Raw genomic sequence first — 23,575 nt, forward strand, 5'->3', positions numbered from 1 at the left:
GGGCTGGATTTGAACCCGCCACCTCAGGTGTATATGGCTGGCGCCTTAGCCGCTTAAGCCACAGGCGCCAAGCCAGTTTTTCTGTTTTTAGTAGAGATGGACGTTTCACTCTTGCTCAGACTGGTCTCAAACTCCTGAGCTCAAGGAGTCCACCTACCTTTGCCTCCCTAAGTGCTAGGATCACAGGCTTGAGCCACTGTGCCTGGCCCATACATTAGACCAGCAGTTCTCAACCTGTGGGTCGTGACCCCTTTGTAGCAATGAAAATACATCCTGCATATCAGATATTTACATTATGATTCATAACAGCAGCAAAATTACAGTTATGAAGTAGCAACGAAAATAATTTTATCGTTGGGGGTCACCACAACATGAGGAACTGTATTAAAGGGTCGTGGCATTAGGAGGCATTAGGAAGGTTGAGAAGCACTGCATTAGACCCTTTTACAAATACAGCATCTATTAAAATCCTGCTGCACATGCATTTCAAAACCCGGCCATGGGCTGATGTGATTGATCTGACTTTCCTCTCCTTCAAGTCCAGTCCTTCCATCACAGATGTGCAAGGCATTCCTTGGTCATATTTTAGCAGCTGAATAGCTGATGACCTCACATCTTACCAGTACTAGACGTTTCTTGAGCAGAACAATCCTGTGATGTCATTGCCAACCCAGCTGCCAGGAAAGAACACTATACTGCGTGGCCTGTGGCTGCAGTGCCTCCTTCCCTGGACAAAAAGTTGCAATTTCAGATGCTAATTTTTGAAATGCATCCAAGGTAAGAGTTTTGAAAGGATGGGAATTTGTTGTGCCTTTGCATAGGAAAGTATAATTTAACTAGTCCTTGCTTTCCCTAGGTACTAGGTATCTTAATGGCTTATCTGGCAGCAAATAAATAGACACATACTCCCTTTTTCTCTGAGGGACTTTTATTATCTCCAGCTTGTGCTTGAGCAATTAATGTTTCTGAAGAGCTTGAGTCTTAGTTCTTGGGCTGATCACGATGAATGAAAGTTCAGGTTCCTAGAGGGAATGACAGGTGATGGCTGTGTTGAGATTCTGACTGCTGGTGTGGTTCTTTCTGTTGAATGGAAAGAGAGAGAGAGACAAGGTAATTTTCTATTTTGGTTTCATTCCTGTTGAGACCTGCAGGTGCTCAGACTCCATGTCAGGGAGAAAGGTTATTATTATTATTTTTAAGTAATTAGGGTAAACAAAGGCTGTTGGCCTGAGATTCCAAACTCTTTTCATTGATTAAGCTGTTGATGATAACGGTTCGAAGCCACTTTTGTTCTCATTGGGATTTTTACTTGGTGGAGAAACCACAGTTTTCTTTTGAAGAAAGAAAGTTGAAGTTTCTAAGAATTAAAAAGAAACAGAAATCCAAAGCACACAGCCCTCTTAAAATTTTTGGAAATTCCCTTCGTAATTAAAATCTCATCACGCATTTGATTTGGGTGTTTTGTCCCAAAGGATGGTGATGGTTTGTGTTCTGTCAGTAGCTGGATTGAGTGTGCTGTCTTTCTTAGCCTCCCCCTGCACGTGGCATAGCTGATCTCCAGAGCAGATTCCTTCCAAGGCAGATCCTGGCCGTTCCCGTGGGCTAACTGGCCTGCCAATGGACTCAGTCCTTTCACTTGTGGGTAACTTGCCTGGTTTTTAAAACATACATTTGTGATCAAATGCCTTGCTGGCCAGCGAGTTGTTGTTTTGAAGAGATTTATCAAGTAAAGTCATGGACATACCCTGCCCTAACCATACCTTCACTCACATAGACTTGTTTTCTCTTGGTTTATGCCAAATGAAAACGTTTGCATCATGTGAATTGTGTTGTACTGCAGGGATAGTGGGGAGGTCTCGGAGGCATTTTTCCCGTTAGGGGTCAGAGCATTCAAATGTTCTGATTAGTGATATTTTTAAAAGCCCTAATTATAGACTTAAGACAGAGGCCTTAGTGGGGCTTTAGGGAGTTTGTGAGACTTAATCTAGGAGCTGAAACAGGCTGTGTTTTAAAAATTTTTCACATCCATAAAAATACAGTTGGCAGTCATCAGCATCCACCGCTCACATAAATCTTGAACTTTTGACTTGATTACCATGGGAGAGTTCAAAGGGCAGGCTGGAGTGGTTGCAAGAGCTCTGCTCAGGGAGCTGGAGCCTGGTCTAGCCTCAGCCTGGCCTCTGGCTGCCTGACCTTGATCAAATCACTTAACCTTTCTAGATGACATTGATCACATCAACCTTTGGGCCAGATGGTTGCCCAGTCTCTTTTGGTACAGCCTTGTAATATGATCCCATGTTTTTCCTTTAAATCATTGGGCCTTGTTCTTTCTTTTGGGTTCCAGAGAGAGAGTAGATTGTAAACATTTGGTGTCCATGTATCAGGGCTTTTGTGGGGGCAGGCTCAGCAGTCTATGGTTTTTCATTAAGTTTAAATTGCATGGCCTAAAGGAACCCTATAATCCTACTAGTATGGGATCAATATCTGCCCAGCATGTAGATACCTGGGAAGAGTATTAGAACTAGGAAAGGATGTACTCTGGAAAGCAACTCCATCATTCTATAGAGAATGCTTTTCGCAGGCTTTAATCCTTCTTTCTTCTGACCCATCCATCCAGTACATGCTTGAAGCCCGCTCCCTAGGCTGAAGATACCACCAGCTGTGCCCTCCGGGTCCCCACTGTTGTTGGCCAACACACATCACATGGAATATTTTTTAGTACAGAGACAAGTTGGAAGCACAGATCAGTAATGAAGAAGAAGGAACCCAGGAAAGAATGGCGAATCTTCCCTGTGGGATGTGGTTTGTGAGGAAAGATTGCATTGGGGTACTTTGTGGGAAGTTTCTATGGGGTTATAAATCTCTCTTTAACCCACCATATTTTTTTTGAGCATGCAGTCTTTTTAATTTTAATAAAATAGATAATTTCATATTACATAGGGAATATATCCAATCACACATTGTTGATAAAATTTTAGAAATACTTTCTATAATAAGTTTAGTGTTTGATTGGGAATGAATCCATTGTAACATGATTTCTATAGGTATAGTGTTCCCATCCAAACCCAGCACATCTTAAGAAACTTCTGCTGTGTTAAAATAAAATTTCTGCTTAATATTGTCACTAATGTGCAATAACTGTTTCTGTGTGGAAAATGATAGGGGGTAGGCAGATGTGCTGTGCTAGACCTTGCTGATGGAATTTTATTTATTTATTATGGCTGGATCTTATTGTTCCCTTTTTTCTTTTTTTGAGATAGAGTCTCATTTTATCACCCTTGGTAGAGTGCAGTGGCATCATAGTTCACAGCAACCTCAACTCTTGGGTTCAAGCAATCTTCTTGCCTCGGTCTCCCATGTAGTTGGGACTATACACCACAAGGCCCGGCTATATTTAGAGACTGGGTCTCCCTCTTGCTCAGGCTGGTCTAGAACCTGTGAGCTCAGGCAATCCACCCGCCTCACCTCAGCCTCCCAGTAGGGCTGGGATTAATAGGCGTGAGCCCCCGTGCCTGCCCTTACTGTTCTTTTAATCTGCTTGTCATATGATTATTTAACGACTAAAAGAACATTGTTCTTTTGCTACATATCGGAATATCTAAGATTGTCAGAGCCGAAGAGTCCACACCTGCCATTGAGGTCGACTCATTTACTTTCCAGGTGATTTAGTATAATTCACGTTGTACGCCATTGGAGGTTTATAGCCAGTGCTTCCTCTCTTCATCAAGTGACTTTAAACCTACTCTTCATATACCACTAAGGTCAACCCCCAAGGAAGGCATATAACACTCAAACAACCTGATGTGCTCTTGGTGTGCAGATTCGTTTGAAATAAGAATGTTGAGTAAACAGCTGTCTTGAGCATCTACTTCTGTGTGCCAGGGTCCTCTCTGCTTTTTTTTTTTCTTTTGAGACAGTTTTACTGTATCACCCTCGGTGGAGTGCCATGGCGTCACAGCTCACAGCAACCTCAAACTCCTGGGCTTAAGTGATTTTCTTGCCTCAGCCTCCCAACTAGCTGGGACTACAGGCACCTGCCACAATGCCCGACTTTTTTTTGCTGTAGTTGTCATTGTTGTTTAGCAGGCCTGGGCCAGATTTGAACCTGCCAGCCCTGGTGTATGTGGCTGGCGCCCTACCCACTGAGTTGTGGCCACCAAGCCCTCTCTGTTTTTATAGATCTTAAATTTGTTAAACCAGTTTCTTCTCCAAATAATGGTTGTTAAAGCTGTCCCCGAGCTTTGGTATAAAGAGGTGTCCTGAGGTAGCTTGTCCAAGTGTCTGAACTGTGTCTCTCTCTGGCTGCTTCATAGCTCTTTGGAGGCCCTGGCATTTCTGTGTATGGATGACAGGAATGGCAGGGGGGACAGCGGACCTGAGGCTGCTGAGGAAGGAAACAGTAGGGTTCCTCTTAGAATGTTATTTATTATTTTTCTAGATCTTCCAGATTGTTGAAGCTTCACAGGAAGCTAGTTTATTTCAGTAAGAGCCATTGCAAAATAACAACACAGCCCTTTCCTTCAGAACCAAGTTCATTAAAAATACAGTACAGCCCCTATAGCTGACCACCTCCCCGCCCTGACCACCTCCTTAAGTTGACCTAATTTTCACAGACCAGACATGTACCACATGTCTGTATCTGCACAGTAGGTCTAGTTCCGTATGTTGACCAGCTCTGTATGTTGACCAGTTTGTTACAGTCCCTTGGGTGGTCAATTACAGAGGTTCTACTGGATATCTTAAAAGGAGACCGACCCACTCACTGGAGTTAGAGCTGTTCAGAGAAGTGGGAACCTGGGCCGAGGGTTGTTGACAAGTTAATTTCATGGTGCCCCACCCACCTCGGATCTCTGAGACGCTGATGAGAAGCACTGTGTGCGTCCCCGCCCCACGTGTCTGCTTTGCACCAACAGATTTTATATGTGTCATTTCCATGATTGAAACTTCACCCCAGGAAAGTGGCTACTAGCCAGAAATTCCAGCAAAATTCTTTCACCCGAGTCCTTAAATCACTCCTAAGGCACCAAGACCCAGGCACTGTTGCCACAGGTCATGTGGTCTGGGGCATCCCAGGGTTGTTGCGGCCCCACCGATGGCCAAGTGGGAAAAAACAACATTCCTAGTTCCTTAAGCTAAATCCCACTTTTTGACATTTTAGGGAACAGAGGAATCATGCCTAATGGTAGGTAAGCACATATCTGTTGATTTCTTTTATGTAGAAAAGAAAAGACATTCCAGAAGATCAGCTCTGAGTCATGGACTCTATCTGAGAGTTACGGCATTAATATTTAGCTAATTCATGTGAATAGGCTATTGTGTTTACTTAAACAAATGACACGAGTGCAGACACCTGACAGCATGAGGTATGCTTTTCATTTAGGTCAGATTTGTGAAAGTCTTTGTGTAGCGACAAAGCTCGTTATTTGTTTTGTGTTCTCAATGGTTTCTTTCTAGCCGCTGCCGATGTGGATGGATTTTTCTAAGTAGAAGCTTTTAAAATGAAAGATTATTGAATTTGTTTCAGTATATGCCTGGCCCTGGGAGTCTGGTGATAAATAGGAATCAAGTACTCTCTGGTGAACCCTCAAAAGAATAGGTGGGTTTATGGGTTTTTGACACCAAAGCCACATGGCTGCCCAAGTTGCCTGCTCATTGCAAATGAAACTGGATTGAAAGGAAGGGAGGCAGGCAGCCCAGTCCCTGCCCCCTTGTCCTCTGATCCGCCCTCCCTGCCTTCTCTACCTCTGGTCTACATGATGGCCAGCTGTAGTTTTGTCCCTCTTTGCACTGTTTTGGCATCATGTAGAGGCCGCCTAAATAAACCCCTTGACCCTCAGATACACATAGGGATAAAGAAGGTACAGTGTGCCCTTGTTAGGAAGTCTCAGCTGCCCCTTTTATAGCAGGTTTCAAGAGAAGCATAGCGCAAATAAGTGGTGGGTGTTTTGGATGCAGTGATTCTAACTCCTGATTGCATCATGAGGGTCTGGCTGCTGCGTGAAGGAGATGGTTAACCAGGCCTGTGGGTTAGAGGAGGCGACTGGATATGCACCAGGGACAAAGTCCCTGCCTAGGGCCATTTGGCCTCTGGTTTGTGGTATGTGGCTTGTTGCTCAGTCTAACCCTCATCAGAAATAAGCATAGTTATGAATTGGCCTTCTGGAATGTTCAAAGCCCCGTTGATGGATGCTTTGGTTACCAGTTTGCAAAGACAGAAACAAACATGCAAGAAAACTTAGATGTACAAGAGCACAGTGGAAGTCTGGGTGGTGAAAGGGAGGAAGTGTGTCTTTGGCCCTGGTTGGCTGCCCCAGACCCTGGACTTAAGACACCAGAGAGGGTGAAGGTCGGATTCTGACTCTCGGAGCAGCTGGCTCTTCCTGACAGTAGAGAGTGGGGTTGAAGACAGTGGGTTCTGGCATGAGGTGGATGTGGCTCAAATCCTGCCTGGACTTCTTCCAAGCTTCATGGCTTTGGCACATCGCTTCTCTATGCCTTGGTTTCCTTACCTGTAAACAGGGATTCTGCTGGTGCCGTTCTCATTGGACCCTTATGAGGGGTAATGTATCAGGCATGTTGGCAGCTCTGCGGGCAGGGCTTGGCCAATCAGAAGCCTTCAGTCATTACCCATCTCAGCGGCTGTGAAAAATTCACAGTGGGATTCCAGGCTGATGCTGGTGCTCTTGTTTAGATAAAATGTACTTCGCATGGCAATTAAAAAATGTACCTCTTTTCTTGAGTTAAAAAAAATCCCTCATATTTATGACTTCAAGGGCCAATTATAGAACACAATTTTACATAACGTTTAATTGGTAGCCTCTTATCAAGTTATCCACTTAGGGATGGTGAAAGAATAATGGCATTCCAAACCTCCACTGAAGAGAAAAAGAAGATTTTGAATTAATTTTTTCATTAAAAAATTAAAATATACTTAATGATATGGTTTTTTGGGAAATTAATGATATCTCCCTGGATTATTTTGTCATAATAGAATAATGTATACTTTTGGGTGCCTTTTAGAGCACCCCTGGATAAACTGGTGAGGCTTTTAAGGGACAATTATTGTCACCACAATGTGCGTGTGTGATCAGTGAATAGGTGTGGCAGTGTAGAATGATGCGATTTTGGAGGACTTGGCTATTGTCATTGTATGTGTGGTTGCTATGTGTATTAAGTAGCATTTTAAAACATGATTTGGCATGAAATTATTTCCTGGCACCAAGAATAAGAGAAAGAAAGGGCCTCAAACACTGTTCTCTGTTAATAGACACAACCAGTAAATAGTCCCTGGCTGGGACCTTCTGGTAGGCCAGCTGGATTAGAGTCCTGAAAATATTTCCCAAATGTAAATAGTATCCCTCAATTTAAAAAATATCGAGTCCTTTACATGGCAAAGTACTACGATCCTTACCTGGCTGTAGTTTACACACGGAGACGAAGCTATCCGTCTATACACATTTCAGTGTCGTTTTCCAAACAGGAGCCCCGTACTGGACGAACACGGAGAAGATGGAGAAGCGGCTCCACGCGGTTCCTGCGGCCAACACCGTCAAGTTCCGCTGCCCGGCTGGGGGGAACCCAACACCAACCATGAGGTGGCTGAAAAACGGAAAGGAATTTAAGCAGGAGCATCGCATCGGCGGCTACAAGGTAGAATGGAACTTTCGAAAGACAGTATTTCGTAAATTGCTGTTTATTTTTTAGAGCATTCAAAAGTTAGCAGGCACTAGAATGAATAATTACAAAAAAATCAGTCATCCTCATAACGGATGACGCCCACGTCTGAGATTGAAGAAAAGATGCCGGGGACCAGCGTAGAAAGTGCCGTCTCCGTTTGTGTTGTTCTGTGTGTGAGGAGAGTGTAATAACAGAAGGGTCGAAAGTTGAGAGTCTGTTTTCTATATGCTTTATAGTCTGTAAAACTAAAGCTGGAGTGGAATGTGAGAAGCGTTCGTGTGGTCGTCTTGCTGGAGCAGGATTGCTTGAATAGTGAACAGGCTTGGATTAGAGAGTGGAGCAAAAATATGACTCATGAGGAGAGCGTGTGGAAATGACAGTGAGTCCCTGTCCTCCCGTTTCAAGGATTCTGAAGAACTCGTCACACTGCGCCATGAAATTTAGCTGCATCACTCCCTGGGGAGTTTGAGACGGAGGCCTGCATGCGCCTCTGCCTTACAGATATTGATTGAGCACCTTCTGTGCCAGGCACCGTCCTGGGCTTTCGGGAAACAAAGGAGGGTGAGGCACGGCCCCAGCTCGGAGCAGCTCCTAGTCCAGAGGGGGAGGCAGGCAGGAGAGCTGGCAGTCAGGCCATGATAGGGACGAAGTCAAAAGATCGTGTTTTGTCCTGTGGATGTGCAAGAGAATGTGGTGTTTGGCTTTTTGAGAGAAAAAGGATAAAGGCGATCAGGGAAGGATTCCAGACTGAGTCGGAAGGAAGGGTGTCTCAGACAGATATGGAATCTCTGTATCTTTTAGTATGGAGGAGGAACTTTAAGAATGTAACTTATGAACAGGACTTAAGGAAACCGTATTATGAAATTTGTGGTTGCCTTTGCAACATGAGTGGGCATATTAGTTACATTGTGCTGCACATCAAATGATTCTGAGTCCTGGTAGCTTTAAACAACATGTATTGTCTCAGCATTTACTGGGTCAGAATGGAGGGGTCTTCTGTCTCCAGGTCTCCATGGCACTGTGATTGAGGGTCAGTTAAGGTTGGGGTCTCATCTGACGGATGCCCTGGGTAGGGAGCTGCCCATGGGGTTGCTCTCTGGATTCCCTTCTCGAAGGCTGTAGGATCGAGGCCCTCAGCTCTTCACTGGCTGTTGGCTGGAGGCCCCCACAGTTCCTCGTCACATGAGCCCCTCCATAGGGTGGCCGACAACCTGGGGGAGCAGACAAGAGGAGAGAGAGAAGTCGCAGCCTTTTGTAACAAAATCAGGAAAGGGACATCCACTACTTTTCCAGTTTTCTCTTATTAAGCAAAGTCACCAGGGAGGAGATTGCCCTAGGACATGAATGCTAGGAGATCTGAGGATGGCGAGGACCTATCTGGGAAACCCAGCATGGATAGAATAGAAGACTCTTTACCTCAGACCCAGTTCCTTAAAAGCCAAGTAGGAAGTAGGAGAGGATTTCTGGGTGGCAGCGTGGCTTGTCTGGAACGACTGTCTCTGGCGTGTGCTAAACACGCCAGCGTGACTTTAGGTGGCGAAGCCCCCACCCCATCACTGTGATGGGTAAATGAGCATCCATGCTGCCCTGGAGCCCTCTGCTGAAATCCTGTCCAGCTTAGTCGTCTTTAAAAGGAGTATTTGCTTCTGCAGAGTTTTTGCCTTTTGGTTTTCACATTAGGAAATTAACATCTAGAGGTCAAAAGTCAGGAGAATGAGGAACTGAGCATGTAGGGCAGTGGTTCTCAACCTTCCTAATGCCGCGATGTATTTTCATGGTTAGGAAGGGTTCGCGACCCACAGGTTGAGAACCGCTGGTGTAGGGGGAAGATGATGTGTGAAAGATGTGTGAGGCAGGTCAGCTGGAAGGTGGACGCTGCGGGAGCTTGGAAGTGGGAAGACGTCATAGTTGTCCGCCACCTCTCATACTTGGTGTGGGAACCAAGGAGGCGGGGCAGCGATTTGTTCTTTTGTTCTGAATTTTAGACCAACTACAATGAGGTTGTAAGTTTGGCTTGCTTTATATATTTATTTCGGACAGAGTCTCACTGTGTCACTCTTGGTAGAGTGCTGTGGTGTCACAGTTCACAGCAACTTCAAACTCTTGGGCTTGAGTGATTCTCTTGCCTCAGCCTCCCAAGTAGCTGGCATTACAGGCACCTGTCACAACACCCGGCTATTTTTTATTGTAGTTGTCATTATTTTAGCAGGCCTAGGCTGGGCTCGAACCCTTCAGCCCCAGTGTTTGAAGCCAGCACCCTAACTACTAAGCTACGGGCTCCAAGCCAGTTTGGTCCTTTTAAAAAAGAAAATTGTTGTTTTTAGTAGAAATAGACAAAGTTGTCATTGGGGATGTTGATTAGGAAGGAAGGTCTGTCTGTCTAAAATCATAGTCCCTGGGATTGCTTGAACCAACCACCTCATGCTCTCTGAAAACTCAAATAATTGACTGCACTTCCCCAGATTTATTTAAATTCAGTCTAAGCATGAGAAGGGTGGTCGAAATCCCGGGGATTAATTTTGTCAATTAAGACAGTCTTGTAAATAAGTACAAAGATTGCTGCTGAGCCCCCAGAGATTCCTGGTCTCAAAATAAATGGAACCAGCATCATTATTGTGGGTAAGGAGCTTTTTGCAAATCTGAATTTGTGATTACAGCTATGCTGGGAGACTGAGTGTGGCTAATGAGAACGCGCGGCTTGATTTGTAACAGGTGCAGTTCAGGTTCATTATTTATGCCCCATCCTGCTGGATGAAGGCACTTACTTTCTAAAAGCACGGAGAGGACCCTGCGGAACTCCTTTCTCAGCCCCTCCTTGTGGAGCACAGTGACTAAAGGGATCTCATTGTGTTGGGTGAGAGCCTCTTCTGGGGTGAAAGAGAATTAGCATTTGAGTGTGTAGGAACAACCATGTAAAATATATTTTGCTTTACAAAAAAATAAGAAAGTCTAAAAGGGGAAGAGTATGCCACCCTCAGACAGGGCATGCTGCTGTGACTGGGATGAGTTTCTTGTTTTTGTGGACTTCCTCTGGTAAAGAGGCTGTGGCCTGGGGGTGGGTGATCTGGGTGGTCAGCTCACCACATGCAGAGGTGGTTAACCTGGATGGAGTGAGGGGTTTTCACAACAGTGTTGGCCTTGGACATTCATTTTGGGGATTCTGGAAACTCTTAGAAATTCTGTAGTTACGTAAAGCATAATCCTTGCTACGGAAGTGCTAAGCTAACCCCAGGTACCCTGGTCTTGAAGTCACAGGAGGGCAAAGAGGCCCATACCTACCTGTGGCCCTCCCCATGTCCCTCTGGGGGGAGGTCAGCTCTGGCCTTCTTCAGGCTCATGGGGTCCTTGTCAGGGTCGGAACAGGGAGAGTTCAGGGCGCTAGTCCCACTGTTGTATTTTCCCTTTGACATCTTCCTTGTCACCTGTGCAAACTAAAGAAATGTGCTTCGGAACACTGTGCCTGAGGGAACTACAGTAGAGGCCCCCTAGCTGACTAATTCCCTACATTGACCTCCTGCCTCCTGAAGTTGACCCAATTTTCATGCACCACATGTACCCAACTGAAGTTCCTTATGGTGACCACCTGCGTGTGTTGACCAGTTAGTTATAGTCCTATGGGGCCTCAACTTTTGGAGGTTTTACTGTATATTATACAATCTCTAGTTCTTATTCTTTGGCACTTCCCCAAAAGGAAAGAGACCTAATTGAAACATGGAGGGCCTGACATCTAAATGATGCAGTGCTCAGATTTCTGTCCACTTGCCTCTATTTAAGGAAGAAGCAAAGCATCAAGTTTTCCAAGATACATTGTTCCAGAAAGCAAAGACCAGAAGCTTCTGCAGACAAACACGTGCTTCTCCTTCCCTCTGTAAATCCACTCATTCTATAAACCATGCCTGCATTTTGCTGGCGTGTCCATCTGGTTCTTTCTACCTATTCATGGGTCGTGCACCTTGGCCTTCGTCCCCAGCTTGCTTTGAAGTGGTTCACATAGGTGGCCAATAAAGGGAGAAGGAAAACAGAAAAGCAAAACAAAATCGCAGAGAATTATGACATGAGACAGAAAGCTCATTTTAATTAAAACGACCAATAGAACCAATGGGTGTTGTGCTGTTCAGTCTTGTTTATTAAAGAATTCATGCTGAGCCCTTTTGGGGATTAAGAGTCAAATTATTGTTTTTTTAAGTATGTGGACAAAGGCTGGTTGGACGTTATTAATGTGTAATTAATTTAATATAATAGCAAAGCTTGACTTGAGTCCTAACTATCTCCCTAATTGTATTTCTGCTGGGGCCTTTCTGTCACTCTTGTGTTTAAAGCTCTGTGTGCCTCAGATCCCCTTCCTTAGAATGAGAAGGTTGGGTAAATAACCCTGAACATCTGATCCGCTCTAGCTCTGCGAACTGTGATTTAATAGCATACCCATAATTCAGCATCAGCCATTTCTCATCTTACACAACAGCACAGATTTTTTTTTATAAAGAGGTTACCTTTATGGTGAGATAATTCATAGGGCTCCGAACAGTTATTGCTATTTAATGTAGAAAAGCAAGAAGACAGTTGAGATAATAGACCACCTCAATTCCCAACTCATTCTCAGGTAATGACTTAGGCTTAAAGGATCCTTAAAAACTATGTTTTGTGCCACTCCGAAGTGTACAAGAGCGATCACAGGATAAAGGACTCCTTAGCACGATTGTGAAAATTGGCACAAAAGCCCACAGCACCATGTGTCCCAGGGGTTCAAATTACCAAGAAGCCCCTCAGCAGAGAGAATAAAGTATTGCTGGGGCCGGACTATTCATTTCCAAGAGTGTTTCAGATAACATGACTTAAAAAGATGTTTCGTTGTGACTAGGCTAGTTGTTTGGGGCTACAGGTTGATTAGATTTACATCTCCTAGGTTAGTTAATAGCTGTCATTTTAAAGACTTTTCAACATAAATGGTATGCTTAACTGCAAGTGTGTTTGGGGAGCATCGTGAGTAACCTGCTTATCAGCGTATTTCTACTTTCTTGAGAGTTTTCTCAGCCGAGATGTTTCAGCTTCGAGCCCAGATCACTGGGCAATCTCTGATGAGGAAACAGGTGCATGTTGGTCTCAGCCAATATTTATTGACCGCTCCCCTGTGTGGGGACTGGCCAGGTGCCTCCCATGTGGCATGTCTGTTACTTAATTACCCTTTTACAGATGAAGGCTCCTGTGCCCCATAGGTGGCGGAGCTGCCATTTGGAGCCAGGTGGTTTGGCACCAAAGTTCATGCCCCCACCAAACTGTTTTCTTCAAATATGGTTCCCTGTTTTATGAAAACACTGAAGGTGATGGGTCCTCCTAAAATCGTATAAAGATCTTCCAGCACAAAGTATGCTATTAAGAGTATAGTTGTGGGCTCAGTGTTTGTGGCTCAAGTGGCTAAGGCTCCAGCCGCATACACCTAAGGTGGCGGGTTGGAATCCAGCCTGGACCCGCCAAACAACAATGACGGCTGTAACCCAAAAATAGCCAGGCGTTGTGGCGGGCGCCTGTGGTCCCAGCTACTTAGGAGGCTGAGGCAGGAGACTTGCTTGAGCCCAGGAGTTGGAGCTTGCTGTGAGCTGTGATGCCATAGCACTCTACCCAGGGGGACAGCTTGAGACTCTGTCTCAAAAAAAAAAAAAAAAAGAGTGCAATTGCCGGTATGAGCCTCTTCTTCCATGACCTCTGTGTGCTATGATTTTATTTTAATTAATAAATTGTGGTAAAATATACATACCCAGATTTATCAGTTAGATCATTTTTTAGTAGGCATTAGTTCTATGTTGCATAACAATCCCACTATCTATTACAAACTTTTATGTTTCTTTATCTTTATTTGAGATTAATGTGAAGTTACAATGGTTCTATTTGTTAGGTAGAATCCCTCTTGTCATAGCCCGCTACTGTTCAGCCATAAAAAAAGATGGAGACTGGCATCTTTTGCATTAACGTGGATGGAGTTGAAACATCTTCTTAGTAAAGTTATCACAAGAATGGAAAAAAGCAAAGTATCCTATGCACTCAATGCTAATTGGAAGTCATCAGAGGATCTGTCTAAAACTTTTTCATCACCCCAAACAGCACCTCTGTACTTCACTCAAGCAGTAATTCCCCAGCTCCCTCCCCCATCTCCTCTCCCCCATCACAATCTACTTCTTGAGGTGTGAATTTGCCCGTTCTAGCTACCTCACCTAAGTGGAATCAGAGGATATTTGTCCTTTTGTGTCAGCTTATTTCATTTAACATAATGTGTTCAGCATTTTCCTTGTAGCCCATTTAGTTTATCTAAGATTGCATTGCTTCTTATGGCTGAATTATATTCTGCTGTATGGAAGTGTCATATTTTGTGTGTCCATTCAGCTGTTAGACACTTGGGTTGTTCCTACCTTTGGGCGGTTGTGGCAGTTGGTGGACAAGTATCTGTTTGAGTCCCTTCTCTCAGTTCCTTCGGGTGTATATAGCTCAGAGTGGAATTGCTGGATCCTGTGCAAAGATGGTGAGATTTTTAAAGAAAACTTGCACAGGCAGTGGTGCTGTTCAGCCCCTACATTTGTGAGTGGCTTGGGGCAACAGGCATGTAAGAGAACAGTCTTGCATTTTGTAATTCACCTCCCCCTCCTCTGGAGAGATCCAGTGATTGTTTACGGAGTGCAAGGAAGAGTTTCTCTCACTGGTCAGAGGATCAGATCGCCCAGCCCTGTTCTACAGACACCTCCTGAAAAGCAAACTTCTTCTATCAATGTTGGGGTTTAAGCATTAACAGGTGTTTGCCTCCACAGTCCTTGACACAGGTAAGCTCAATTTGCACAAACGCGTTTGGGAGGGATGGTTTGGAGCTCTCCAGAAACCTGCGGCAAGTAGGGGTGAGGGGGTGGGGTAAGTTATGTGTCTTAATGACAACTGGTCTGTTGAACTGCAGTTCATGGGTTCCTTCCTGAGGGCCAGGGTGTCAAAGGGCCTGCCTTATTCTGGGTAAATTATATCCCCAGGCTGGTGGAAGAAAGTCTTGTTAGTATTTAGCGTCACAGGGACACAGTATTCCACCTGGCACAGAGTAAAACTCCATCGGCTTCTGTTTATTCTGCTTGCTGTCGAACACCTGGGTATTTGGAAAAGTCTGGATTTTTTTTTTTTTTTTTGCATCATGAAAGCCAAATATCCAGGTGATGGCCTGAGTCTTTGACCTTTCACCTGGGTGTTTTGGTATCTTACAAACTAAATCTGCCTTCCCAGTTGTTACTTGAAGGTAGCTAGGGATTTAACAGGCACCTTGGGAGCTTTAGTGACAGAGAAATTCTGAGAAAACCTGTCTGGGCCACCTGTTGGCTTTGCATTGACAGGGTGTAGAAAGTTTGTGGATTTTTTTTTTTTTGTACTAGTGAGTTTAGGCCATTAGCATCAGTCTGCTCTGTTTCAATACTGAAATGTTATTTTAAAAAGTCTTGAGTGAACGTAGTTTTGAAGTGCATGCTCTCTTATTCTGCACTTGGCAGATGAAAAATAATGATGAATTGCACAAAGATTTGGCCAAGGGAAGGAATGAAAATAAAGAAGTGGGCACGTGCTGCTTGGTGCAGGCTTCGATTCTCCTTGCCCTGTGTCCTCCAGAGAGACACAGAGACTGTGGTTTCAGAGCAGAGCAGGTCTTCTGAGCCTGGGTCCGAAGGGCTGTATTATTTTACTTTTCATTGTGTGTACGAGAGATTGCTGCTCAGGTGTGAAAAGTGAAAATGAGAAAATAGTAAATAACATTCGTAATCCCACTATCTCATTATCTAAAGTACATTGCTAAGAATTTGATGTATTTAACCTTCTGATTTTAGCCGTGTTCCTACAGTGGTGTTTAGTTTGGTCCCTCAGGCCTGTTTGCCTCCATGGGATTCCATCTGTGTCTGTATTTTTTTTTTTAATCAAATGAAATCATGAATCAATTTATTTATATTCAATCTCCTTTTTTTCATTTGTCAGTAATTATATGTTGATATCTTATCAGGGCTGAACATAAGGATGTATTTTGTTCATGACTTGTCTTCTTGAGGGATTCCAGTTTTTTGCTGTTACAGTGCTTGAAGCAACAGTTTTGTTCATGAGCCTTGAAGCAATCTGGCTATTTTCTGTGGGCTAGATGTCTAGAAGTGGAGTTCACTGGGTCCCCCACCAAATTTGCATTGCTAATTTAATAGGTACTAGCAAATTATTCTACAGGAAGGTTTTTCTCAATTTACGTTCCCATTCTCAATTGGGTCTCCATTTTCCTACACAGTTATCAAGTGCTGAATAACATTGGTCTTGCTAATTTTTGTTAATCAGCTGGTGAATAACAGCGTCTCATTATTGTTTTAATTTGCATTTCCCTGATGGTTAATGAGGGTAAGCATCTTTTCATATGTTTATTGGGTATTTACCTTCCCTGTTCTGTGACAGCAAAGATGGGGTATGAGCAATTGGCCCAATGGGCAAAAGAAGTGTAGTACTAAGAATGAGAGGAATTTAGAAACACTCCTTGAAGGGTACATTTTACGTTTTTGTTGGAAGGATAGTTTCTTTAGGTTTATACTAAATATTGGTATGGAAATAGAGTGATTACAAACCCCTCAAACTTGGTGCTTTTATTTGCCAAGTTATAAAGTTACTGGTGTGGAATCTTCGTTTGCTACTAAGTGACTGGTAATTAGTGGTGGGATAAACCTCTACAAAAGTGTCAAACATTACGAATGTTGGTGGTGTCCAAGGATATCCATTCGGATAGTGCCACAGCCCATAATATTTGGGATTGGTGGTATCGAGGTGTCCGATACTGGAGTAATGGTGTAAGAAACTTAATATTAACAGCCCCGTGTGGGGCAATATGGATCGAATACCAAGGTTTCTGGAAGGGCAGAGAGGTCCTATTGGGTAAATGTGCTTCTCATTGTAAAAGCATTTGATAACGTTCCCTTCTTCATATTTGTAGTGCTTGTCCAGGAAGTAGTCAGGGAGCACGTGCCCTGAAGTGGGATCTTCCCTGGAATGCCACGGCCCTAGTGAGAGACTCCAGCTGACCACATGCCCTGGGGTTAAAATAAGGGAGCAGCCTGCTCTGAGCCACATGTGCCAAGATTTAATGTCTGGGCCGAGGCAGACAGCCTCTCCTCCCTGTGTGGTTCAGGTTCAACTCCATTTGGAATACGTCATGTGCCAAGTCTGGGTCCAGGCGCAAGAAAGACATTGACAGTTTGGATGGGGCCCAGAGACGGGCACTAGCTGTGATCAAGGGCTTATGGGTGTGACATTTGAGCAGGGGCTCAAAGAGCTGTGTATTTACAGCAGGGCTAAATGCTGGATTACGAGTGGCTTGGTGACGTTAGGACCTGTCACTGCATCCCTAAGTTACCCTCAGAGGCAAGGAGAGAAGCACTTCTGATACCCCTAAAAGATTGGGGGAAGAGGCAGGGGTGTCCTTGTGGGCCCACCTGCCTCAAGTCCTGTCAAGGAGCTCGTCCCTGCCTCTCCTGTGCTCTTGGTGTGATAGTTCCAGAGTAGCACCTGGGGGGCGGGCAGGCTTTAGATAGAGAATTCCCTTCACACTGGAAAGCTCAGTTCTTCTGTCTCCTCCTCCTTCAGGGCGTTCTGCACAGAAGGCCCTCATCTCTCCTAAGGGGGAGACCTAGCCTCTTGTTTTGGTTCTCCTGTGAGTCTATGACCCAGTGAAGAGCAGAAAGCGGGTCTCCTCTGACATGGAGTACAGACTCCCTCCACGGTAGATCAGATGCTTTCAGATCCTTTCTACCTAGAGCAGTGGGAAACAGTTTCTCATCACCAGCTGCGTGATATCAGACCCTGAAACAGTCTCGGTGACGGCAGCAGCAGCTCAGCAAAGGCCCTGCTCAGAACTGTCTTAACTTGCTGCTTCTATTCTGTTAGGAAGAAAAGAGCCTCTGCCTGCCCTGTGCCCCCCGCCCAAGTGATCCTTCCTAGGACTGTTGGTGGTCAGGAGCGATCTTGCTTTTTTGAACTTGGCAGCAATAACCCCACTCTGCAGAGATGACTTGTGTGGGGCTGAGCAGCCAGCAGGACAGTAGCGGGCCGGGGCCGTAGCTGCACCCATTGGGTCTACCTCTGTTGGCAGGCGTAGTCAAGATGATTTGCTTCGTTCTCTAGTTTAGTTCCTTGAGTCACCCGTGCCTGCAGAGGCTCTGCCTGTATTAGCAGTTTTTATGTGATTAGGGCCCAAAACACTTGAGATGCCCAGGGTGTCGTCTAGAAGGTCAGTTGAAATTCCTGAAATGATAGTTAAGGTTAGTAGGCCCTGGCTTTTTACTTTAGCATGCCATTCCTCTAGAGTGCCTTGTCCAAAAACCAATAAAGAATGATTGGGATAAAAATATTAAAGCCTTGAACCCTGAAGATAGTAAATGTTGCAGTTTGTCCTGGTCAGGAAAACCCAGGCTTGTTTGAAAATTTGAGTCTATGGAAATATTTTAAAAGCACAAAAGTCTGTTTATGTATTGACAGCCATGGGCGGGAATCACCCTTAGTACTTTTTCACATGCACTGCTCATCTGTGAAGTCTCGAGGAGCTTGTGAACAGACAGATGTACAACTGAAGTTTCGTAAGGGTTTGCTTCTCCCACGTTTGGAATTCTGTGTCTCAGAAGCATGTAACATCTATTCAGCCAGTGGCGGCACCAGAAATGGGAGGGGAAGACCCATGTCCCAGCTGGAGCTCCTTGATGCATCCAAGCAACATCGGAGGGCGCTGGGGAGAGACATGAAGTGCTCTCAGCAGTGATGGTGCCTACCTCGTGAGCTCCTGGGGAGAATTAGGTTAGCTAAGGCAGGCAGGAGGGCTCCAAGCAGGGCCTGGCATACAGTCAGTCCTTACTAGTACTGCTGGGTCTGGGTGTTTCTTGGTGCTTTAGGGGCTGAAGGGTCCCAGAGAGTGGCAGGCTGGTTGCTCACCTGCCCAGGGGTGTAGATACTTTGCCCGTTGAAGTTCAGGTTCTGGACACTTGGTCTCTCTTGGAGGACCCCTCAAAATCTACAGTGGAGACAGACCTCTGCCCCCTTCCAAGTCCCCCAGCTTGTCTGAATGTGTGAGGATCCACTTCAGTGGCATTCATCATCATGGTGACGAGGGATTTCATTTGTCACCATTCTGAGTACTTATTATGAGGAAAATTTAGAATTCAGGTGATTCTTTTCTCCCTTCCCTGCCTCCTCCAACTTCTCTTGAAAGTATACCTCTGCAGCTGACCACCTCCCTCCACTGGCCATCTCCTTAAGTTGACCTAATTTTCACAAACTGGACATGCGTCACATGTGTGTATCAGTACAGTGGCCTAGTTCCTTACGTTGACCAGTTTTTTGCAGTCCTCCAGTCGTCCACGTCAGAGGTTCTACTGTAATTTGTATTCTATTTGTAATTCTGTGCTAAGATTGTTAAATACGTACTTTTACTTTGGCCTTTTCAGGTACGAAACCAGCATTGGAGCCTCATTATGGAGAGTGTGGTCCCGTCTGACAAAGGCAATTATACCTGCGTGGTGGAGAATGGATACGGGTCCATCAATCACACCTACCACCTGGATGTCGTCGGTGAGTTTGCTTCTCCTGAGAGGCAGCTCTGTGCCAGCCTGGTCCTAGCTTGACTCGTTTGAAATCGTGAAAGTGAGTCTGGTTTCTCCCAAAAGTTTAAGGAGAATGGGTGCATTTTTCTTTCTTCACTAAAGCTCCCATTTGAGAAGGATTCTTCTGTCATTTGGCAATAGTCTGTGCTCTAATTAGCCGGGTTGCATGGGCCTTGCCCGGGTCATGGTGTCATCTCACATGAGGTGAACATGCTGTGAAGTGTCTGACGTCCTGAAGCTGAAATCACTCTGAGACATGTAGGCGTGTGCAGGAAGGGGAGCAGATGCACCATAGGAGAGCTTGGCTTTTAAAAGAGAGGCGAGATTGCCAAGGAAGGACAAGTGTGTGATGAAGAGTAAAGGAAAAGGCACAAGAAGGGAGGCTGAGCTGGCTGGGAAAGGTGGATACTGAGGGCCCTTGACTTTGATGAGAAGAGTCATTAGACTGTCCCAGTTCAGCATCTGTTCCTGGAAGCTCTTTCCTCCGTGAAAGGGGCCCGTAGATGTGAGTATAAATTCCTCTTCATCAGAGTGCACACACGATTAGGCCGTTTTAGTTGAATATTTTAAGGCCAAATTTGTTCCCAAGTTTTGCCTATTATGATGGGGTTTTGAGGCAACTGATGAAAAAGGGTGTTTTTCCACCTTGTTGGAGGATTGCTAAGGTGCGGGACTGCACTGAGGCGTGCCACTGTTGGCCGGGATTGTGGGCTGGGACTGCTTCTATGTAGGAGCCATCTTTTCTGTTTTGTCACGTTCCATGATCCTCAGCCTGCCACCCTGAGCTCTGTCTTTGGGTTTGCCCTTCTCTACATGCAGGTTGGCGACTTCTGCTAGAGACTCAACTCAGAGTTCACCCTGATTCGTTCTGCCTTAACATGACTGTTGGTGATTCATAAATGCTCACCCACTCCCTTTCCTCTGTGAACAAGGCTGTTTTACCTCACTGCCTGTCCATGTGTCCCTGCTACTGTGTCACGAGGGTTTTCTTCTTCAATCAAGTATAAACTCTTGGAAGAGAGAGACACCATAGATATTTGAGTTGTCTAAAAAGCTGTTGAAAGAACGTCCCCAAAGCTTGATTAACCAAATTGCATAGATGTGGTTAACTTAAATTTTTAAGTTAACCAAAAATTAACTAAATATTTTGATTTTCGTATCGAGTTAAATGAAACTAAATCTATAAGACCCACTGCTTAGCCAGCATGATATAGTCTTTACTTCCATGTGCCTGCATGCATTCAGCAAAAAAAGTATTTATTTGAACATTTTAGTTATTCTGATATTCAGAAGCCCTAATGTGAATTTGATAGGACTTTGTATAAAGTTGATCCTAAGGATATTTGTAAGAGTGAGTTTTAGAGCTCTCTTTTCTCATAAGGAGAATTATTTTTATTTATTTATTTATTTTGAGACAGAGTCTCAAGCTGTTTCCCTGGGTAGAGTGTTGTGGCATCACAGCTCACAGCAACCTCAAACTCTTGGGCTCAAGTGATTCTCTTGCCTGAGCCTCCCAAGTAGCTGGGACTACAGGTGCCTGCTACAACGCCCGGCTATTTTCTGGTTGTAGTTATCATTGTTGTTTGGCAGGCCCGGGCTGGATTCGAACCTGCCTGCTTCGGTGTATGTGGCTGGTGTCACAGCTTGAGCTACCAGGTGCTGAGCCTTCAGGGAGAATTACTAGGTTTAGGTATTTTACAAAACAAACGCAAAGAGAAGTAAACACTCAAACAGGAGAACAAAATGGTTAACCCTTGTTTGGGGATCCATGGACTATAAAGCCATTGATCCAAGATCACATGACTTGGAGTTTTCCTTGGGTCTCATGGATATTGAATTTGACATGAAAGGGTTTGCATTTAGGTGAAGAAAGTTAGATTTGGGGCTAACTACCCAAATTTAGTTCTAAATACCTAATTTTGAAATTAAGTAATTTATTGTTGGAAAAAATAATTGTGCTGTAACAGTCTTCTGGGATTATGGTCTTACATAGGTCTACAAATCTACAAATCGTTCATTAAGATTGATTGGAGCCATGCCAGGAATCTGAGAGTCACATCAGGGCCACTGCAGCCTGGGCTCTGGCTTCCAGCAGGTTTTAGGTTGAGTTGTTATGTAAAACATTCACAAGCCCCTCACCCCACCTCCCCTTTGAGTGAGCATTCTGGCAGCTCATCCCCATGAAGCCCTGAAATCTCTCTTAGAGTTTAGGGTTGGGATTTGAATTGGGCTGCTGAATAATGGAATTGTGCTGTCTAATGTTAATCCCCTGGCAATCAGTCTTGTTGAAAAGAGTGTATGATTCAGTGGTGTAATGCAGAGGGAGCGTGGAGTGTATGGAGTAATGCAGAGAGAGGCCTGATTATGTCACAAATTTGGGAGATCGCCCAGCTAAACGCAGGCCAATAATGACACAATGCTGGTTGGGAATATCCATTAAAGCTCAACTCCAATAATTTTCCAAGTGAACCTTCTTTATAAATAGAAGCCAAAAGTCAGTGGAGTATAAGACATTTTCAGTAAAGATGGAGGTGTGAAATACTCTCATCTCTGCTCAAAACCCTCATAATTGCTTTGAGAAGCACTAATAAAATAAGAATTGAGTCAGCTCAAGAGTCTCATGTAGACTTACAGGTTTGGCAGTCATTCTGAACATCTCAGCAAATGGAAAGAAAAAGGATTCAGGCTTAAACAATGAATTTCTGGTGGCCCACATGCTCACATTTAAATATTGCTGTGTGATAACAGCTTTTTAGCTACCTCTCTGTTTCACAGAAAATCAGTAACTCTTTCCCAGTTGAAAGCGAAGTCCTGTTCTGGTTCCCCTTCTTTGAAGTTTTACTTTCGTTGCTCTGATACATAGATTTTTGGTTCAGATATTATGAAGCATCAAAATGAGTGAGATCTTTTTATTGAAATTGTTCCTTGGAGAGGCATTCCCATAAGCACTTTAATGTAAAAGCCGTGTAATTTAAGTGACATTCTTGTGTTCTGGAATTAAACAGCGAGCCATTGTTGTGTGTGAGCGCAATGCTTTCATTTATGGGGGCCCTTTTAGGAGCCTTGCTTGATCCTCATTAAAATTGACACCATTACTTTTCAGCTATTTACTGCAAGGGAAAATTAGTGTGATGCTCCGCATTTCGGTAATTGTGGCAATAATAAAGTGAGGTTCCCTGAAGTAGCTGGCTCTCATCAGCAAGTGGTGCCAAAGGTCTGGATTCTGATGGGGGCCCCGCCACCAAGAAGCCACAACCTAGGCCACAACTTGAGCTAAGTCATTTAACACTTTTCACTTGCCTTGTGTGTGAACACAAAGCCTCAGGTCTGCTAGTGGCTGTGTTGGGGTCCCAGGTGGATTGGGACCAGCTGTTTAGCTTTTCAGAGGCTCTCTTTTATCAGCAGTAAAATTGGAGTGATGGCCCTGAACCTTATTCCTGCTGCAGTGGTTAAGTTCATTTCCTAGGGCTGCTTTAATAAATTCTACAAACTTAACAGAAATTTATTCTCTTATTGTTCTGGAGCTGAGAGTTCAAAATCAAGGTGTAGGCAGGTGTCATACCTCTCTGAGCTTCTGATGGCTGTCAGTGAGCGCTGGCCTGCCTTGACTCTCGGAAGCACCACTCCACTTTCTGCCTCTGTCTCCACATGACCATTTCTCTGTGTGTGCCTCAAATCTCCCTCTGTCTTTCTCTTGGTGAAGATACCTGTCATTGGACCTAGGGCCTACCCTAAATCCCGGATGAGCTAATCTCGCTATTGTAAACTCAGTTACATTTTCAACAACCTTTTTTCCCCTAAATAAGGTTGTACTCATAGGTGCTGGGGACTAGGACATGGAGATGTCTTCTTGGGGGCTATAATTCAACCCACTACAATGGTTATGAGGTGTCATTCAGATTAGTGGGCAAAAGCATCACCTCTAGATGGATGTCGGTTTCCTCCTTTCCACACTGGGAGTCTTCGGATGCTAGAAGGCATCTTTAACAGCTTTTATGAAACTCTATCCGAAGCCTTATTCAACAAACAGAAGATCTTTTGGGGACTAGCGGTGCTGGCCAGTGGCTGACACTCACATCTCCTGCTGAGACTCCCACCTTTGATCAGGGATGTTGTCAAGGCCATCCCCAAGGCTCATGTGCTGCTGGACTCACAGGGCCTCTTGACCCCCACCCATGCCCTTCCCCTACTCTGTAGTCGAGGAAAATCAGGTTCCACTGGGACACATGATTTGCTGAGGACTTGGGAGAAGATGCCCTGAGGCCAGGACCACG

The 23,575-nt window shown here is 44.6% G+C and overlaps 1 protein-coding gene across 12 annotated transcripts in view; it reads left to right on the forward strand.

Annotated features, from left to right (window-relative positions):
- The window catches only part of FGFR2 (fibroblast growth factor receptor 2), a 108,318-nt gene that overhangs the window by 34,605 nt on the left and 50,138 nt on the right, over positions 1 to 23,575 (forward strand). For all 12 annotated transcript variants that reach the window (XM_023511647.1, XM_023511649.1, XM_023511648.1 and 9 more), the window contains 2 exons: positions 7,481 to 7,650; positions 19,146 to 19,269. In XM_023511647.1, the coding sequence (XP_023367415.1) occupies positions 7,481 to 7,650; positions 19,146 to 19,269 (294 nt within the window). The remainder of the gene's footprint in view (positions 1 to 7,480; positions 7,651 to 19,145; positions 19,270 to 23,575) is intronic.

The sequence above is a fragment of the Otolemur garnettii genome, unplaced genomic scaffold, assembly GCF_000181295.1.
Source record: "Otolemur garnettii isolate 467f Iridium unplaced genomic scaffold, OtoGar3 scaffold00021, whole genome shotgun sequence".
Taxonomy (NCBI): Eukaryota; Metazoa; Chordata; class Mammalia; order Primates; family Galagidae; genus Otolemur; species Otolemur garnettii.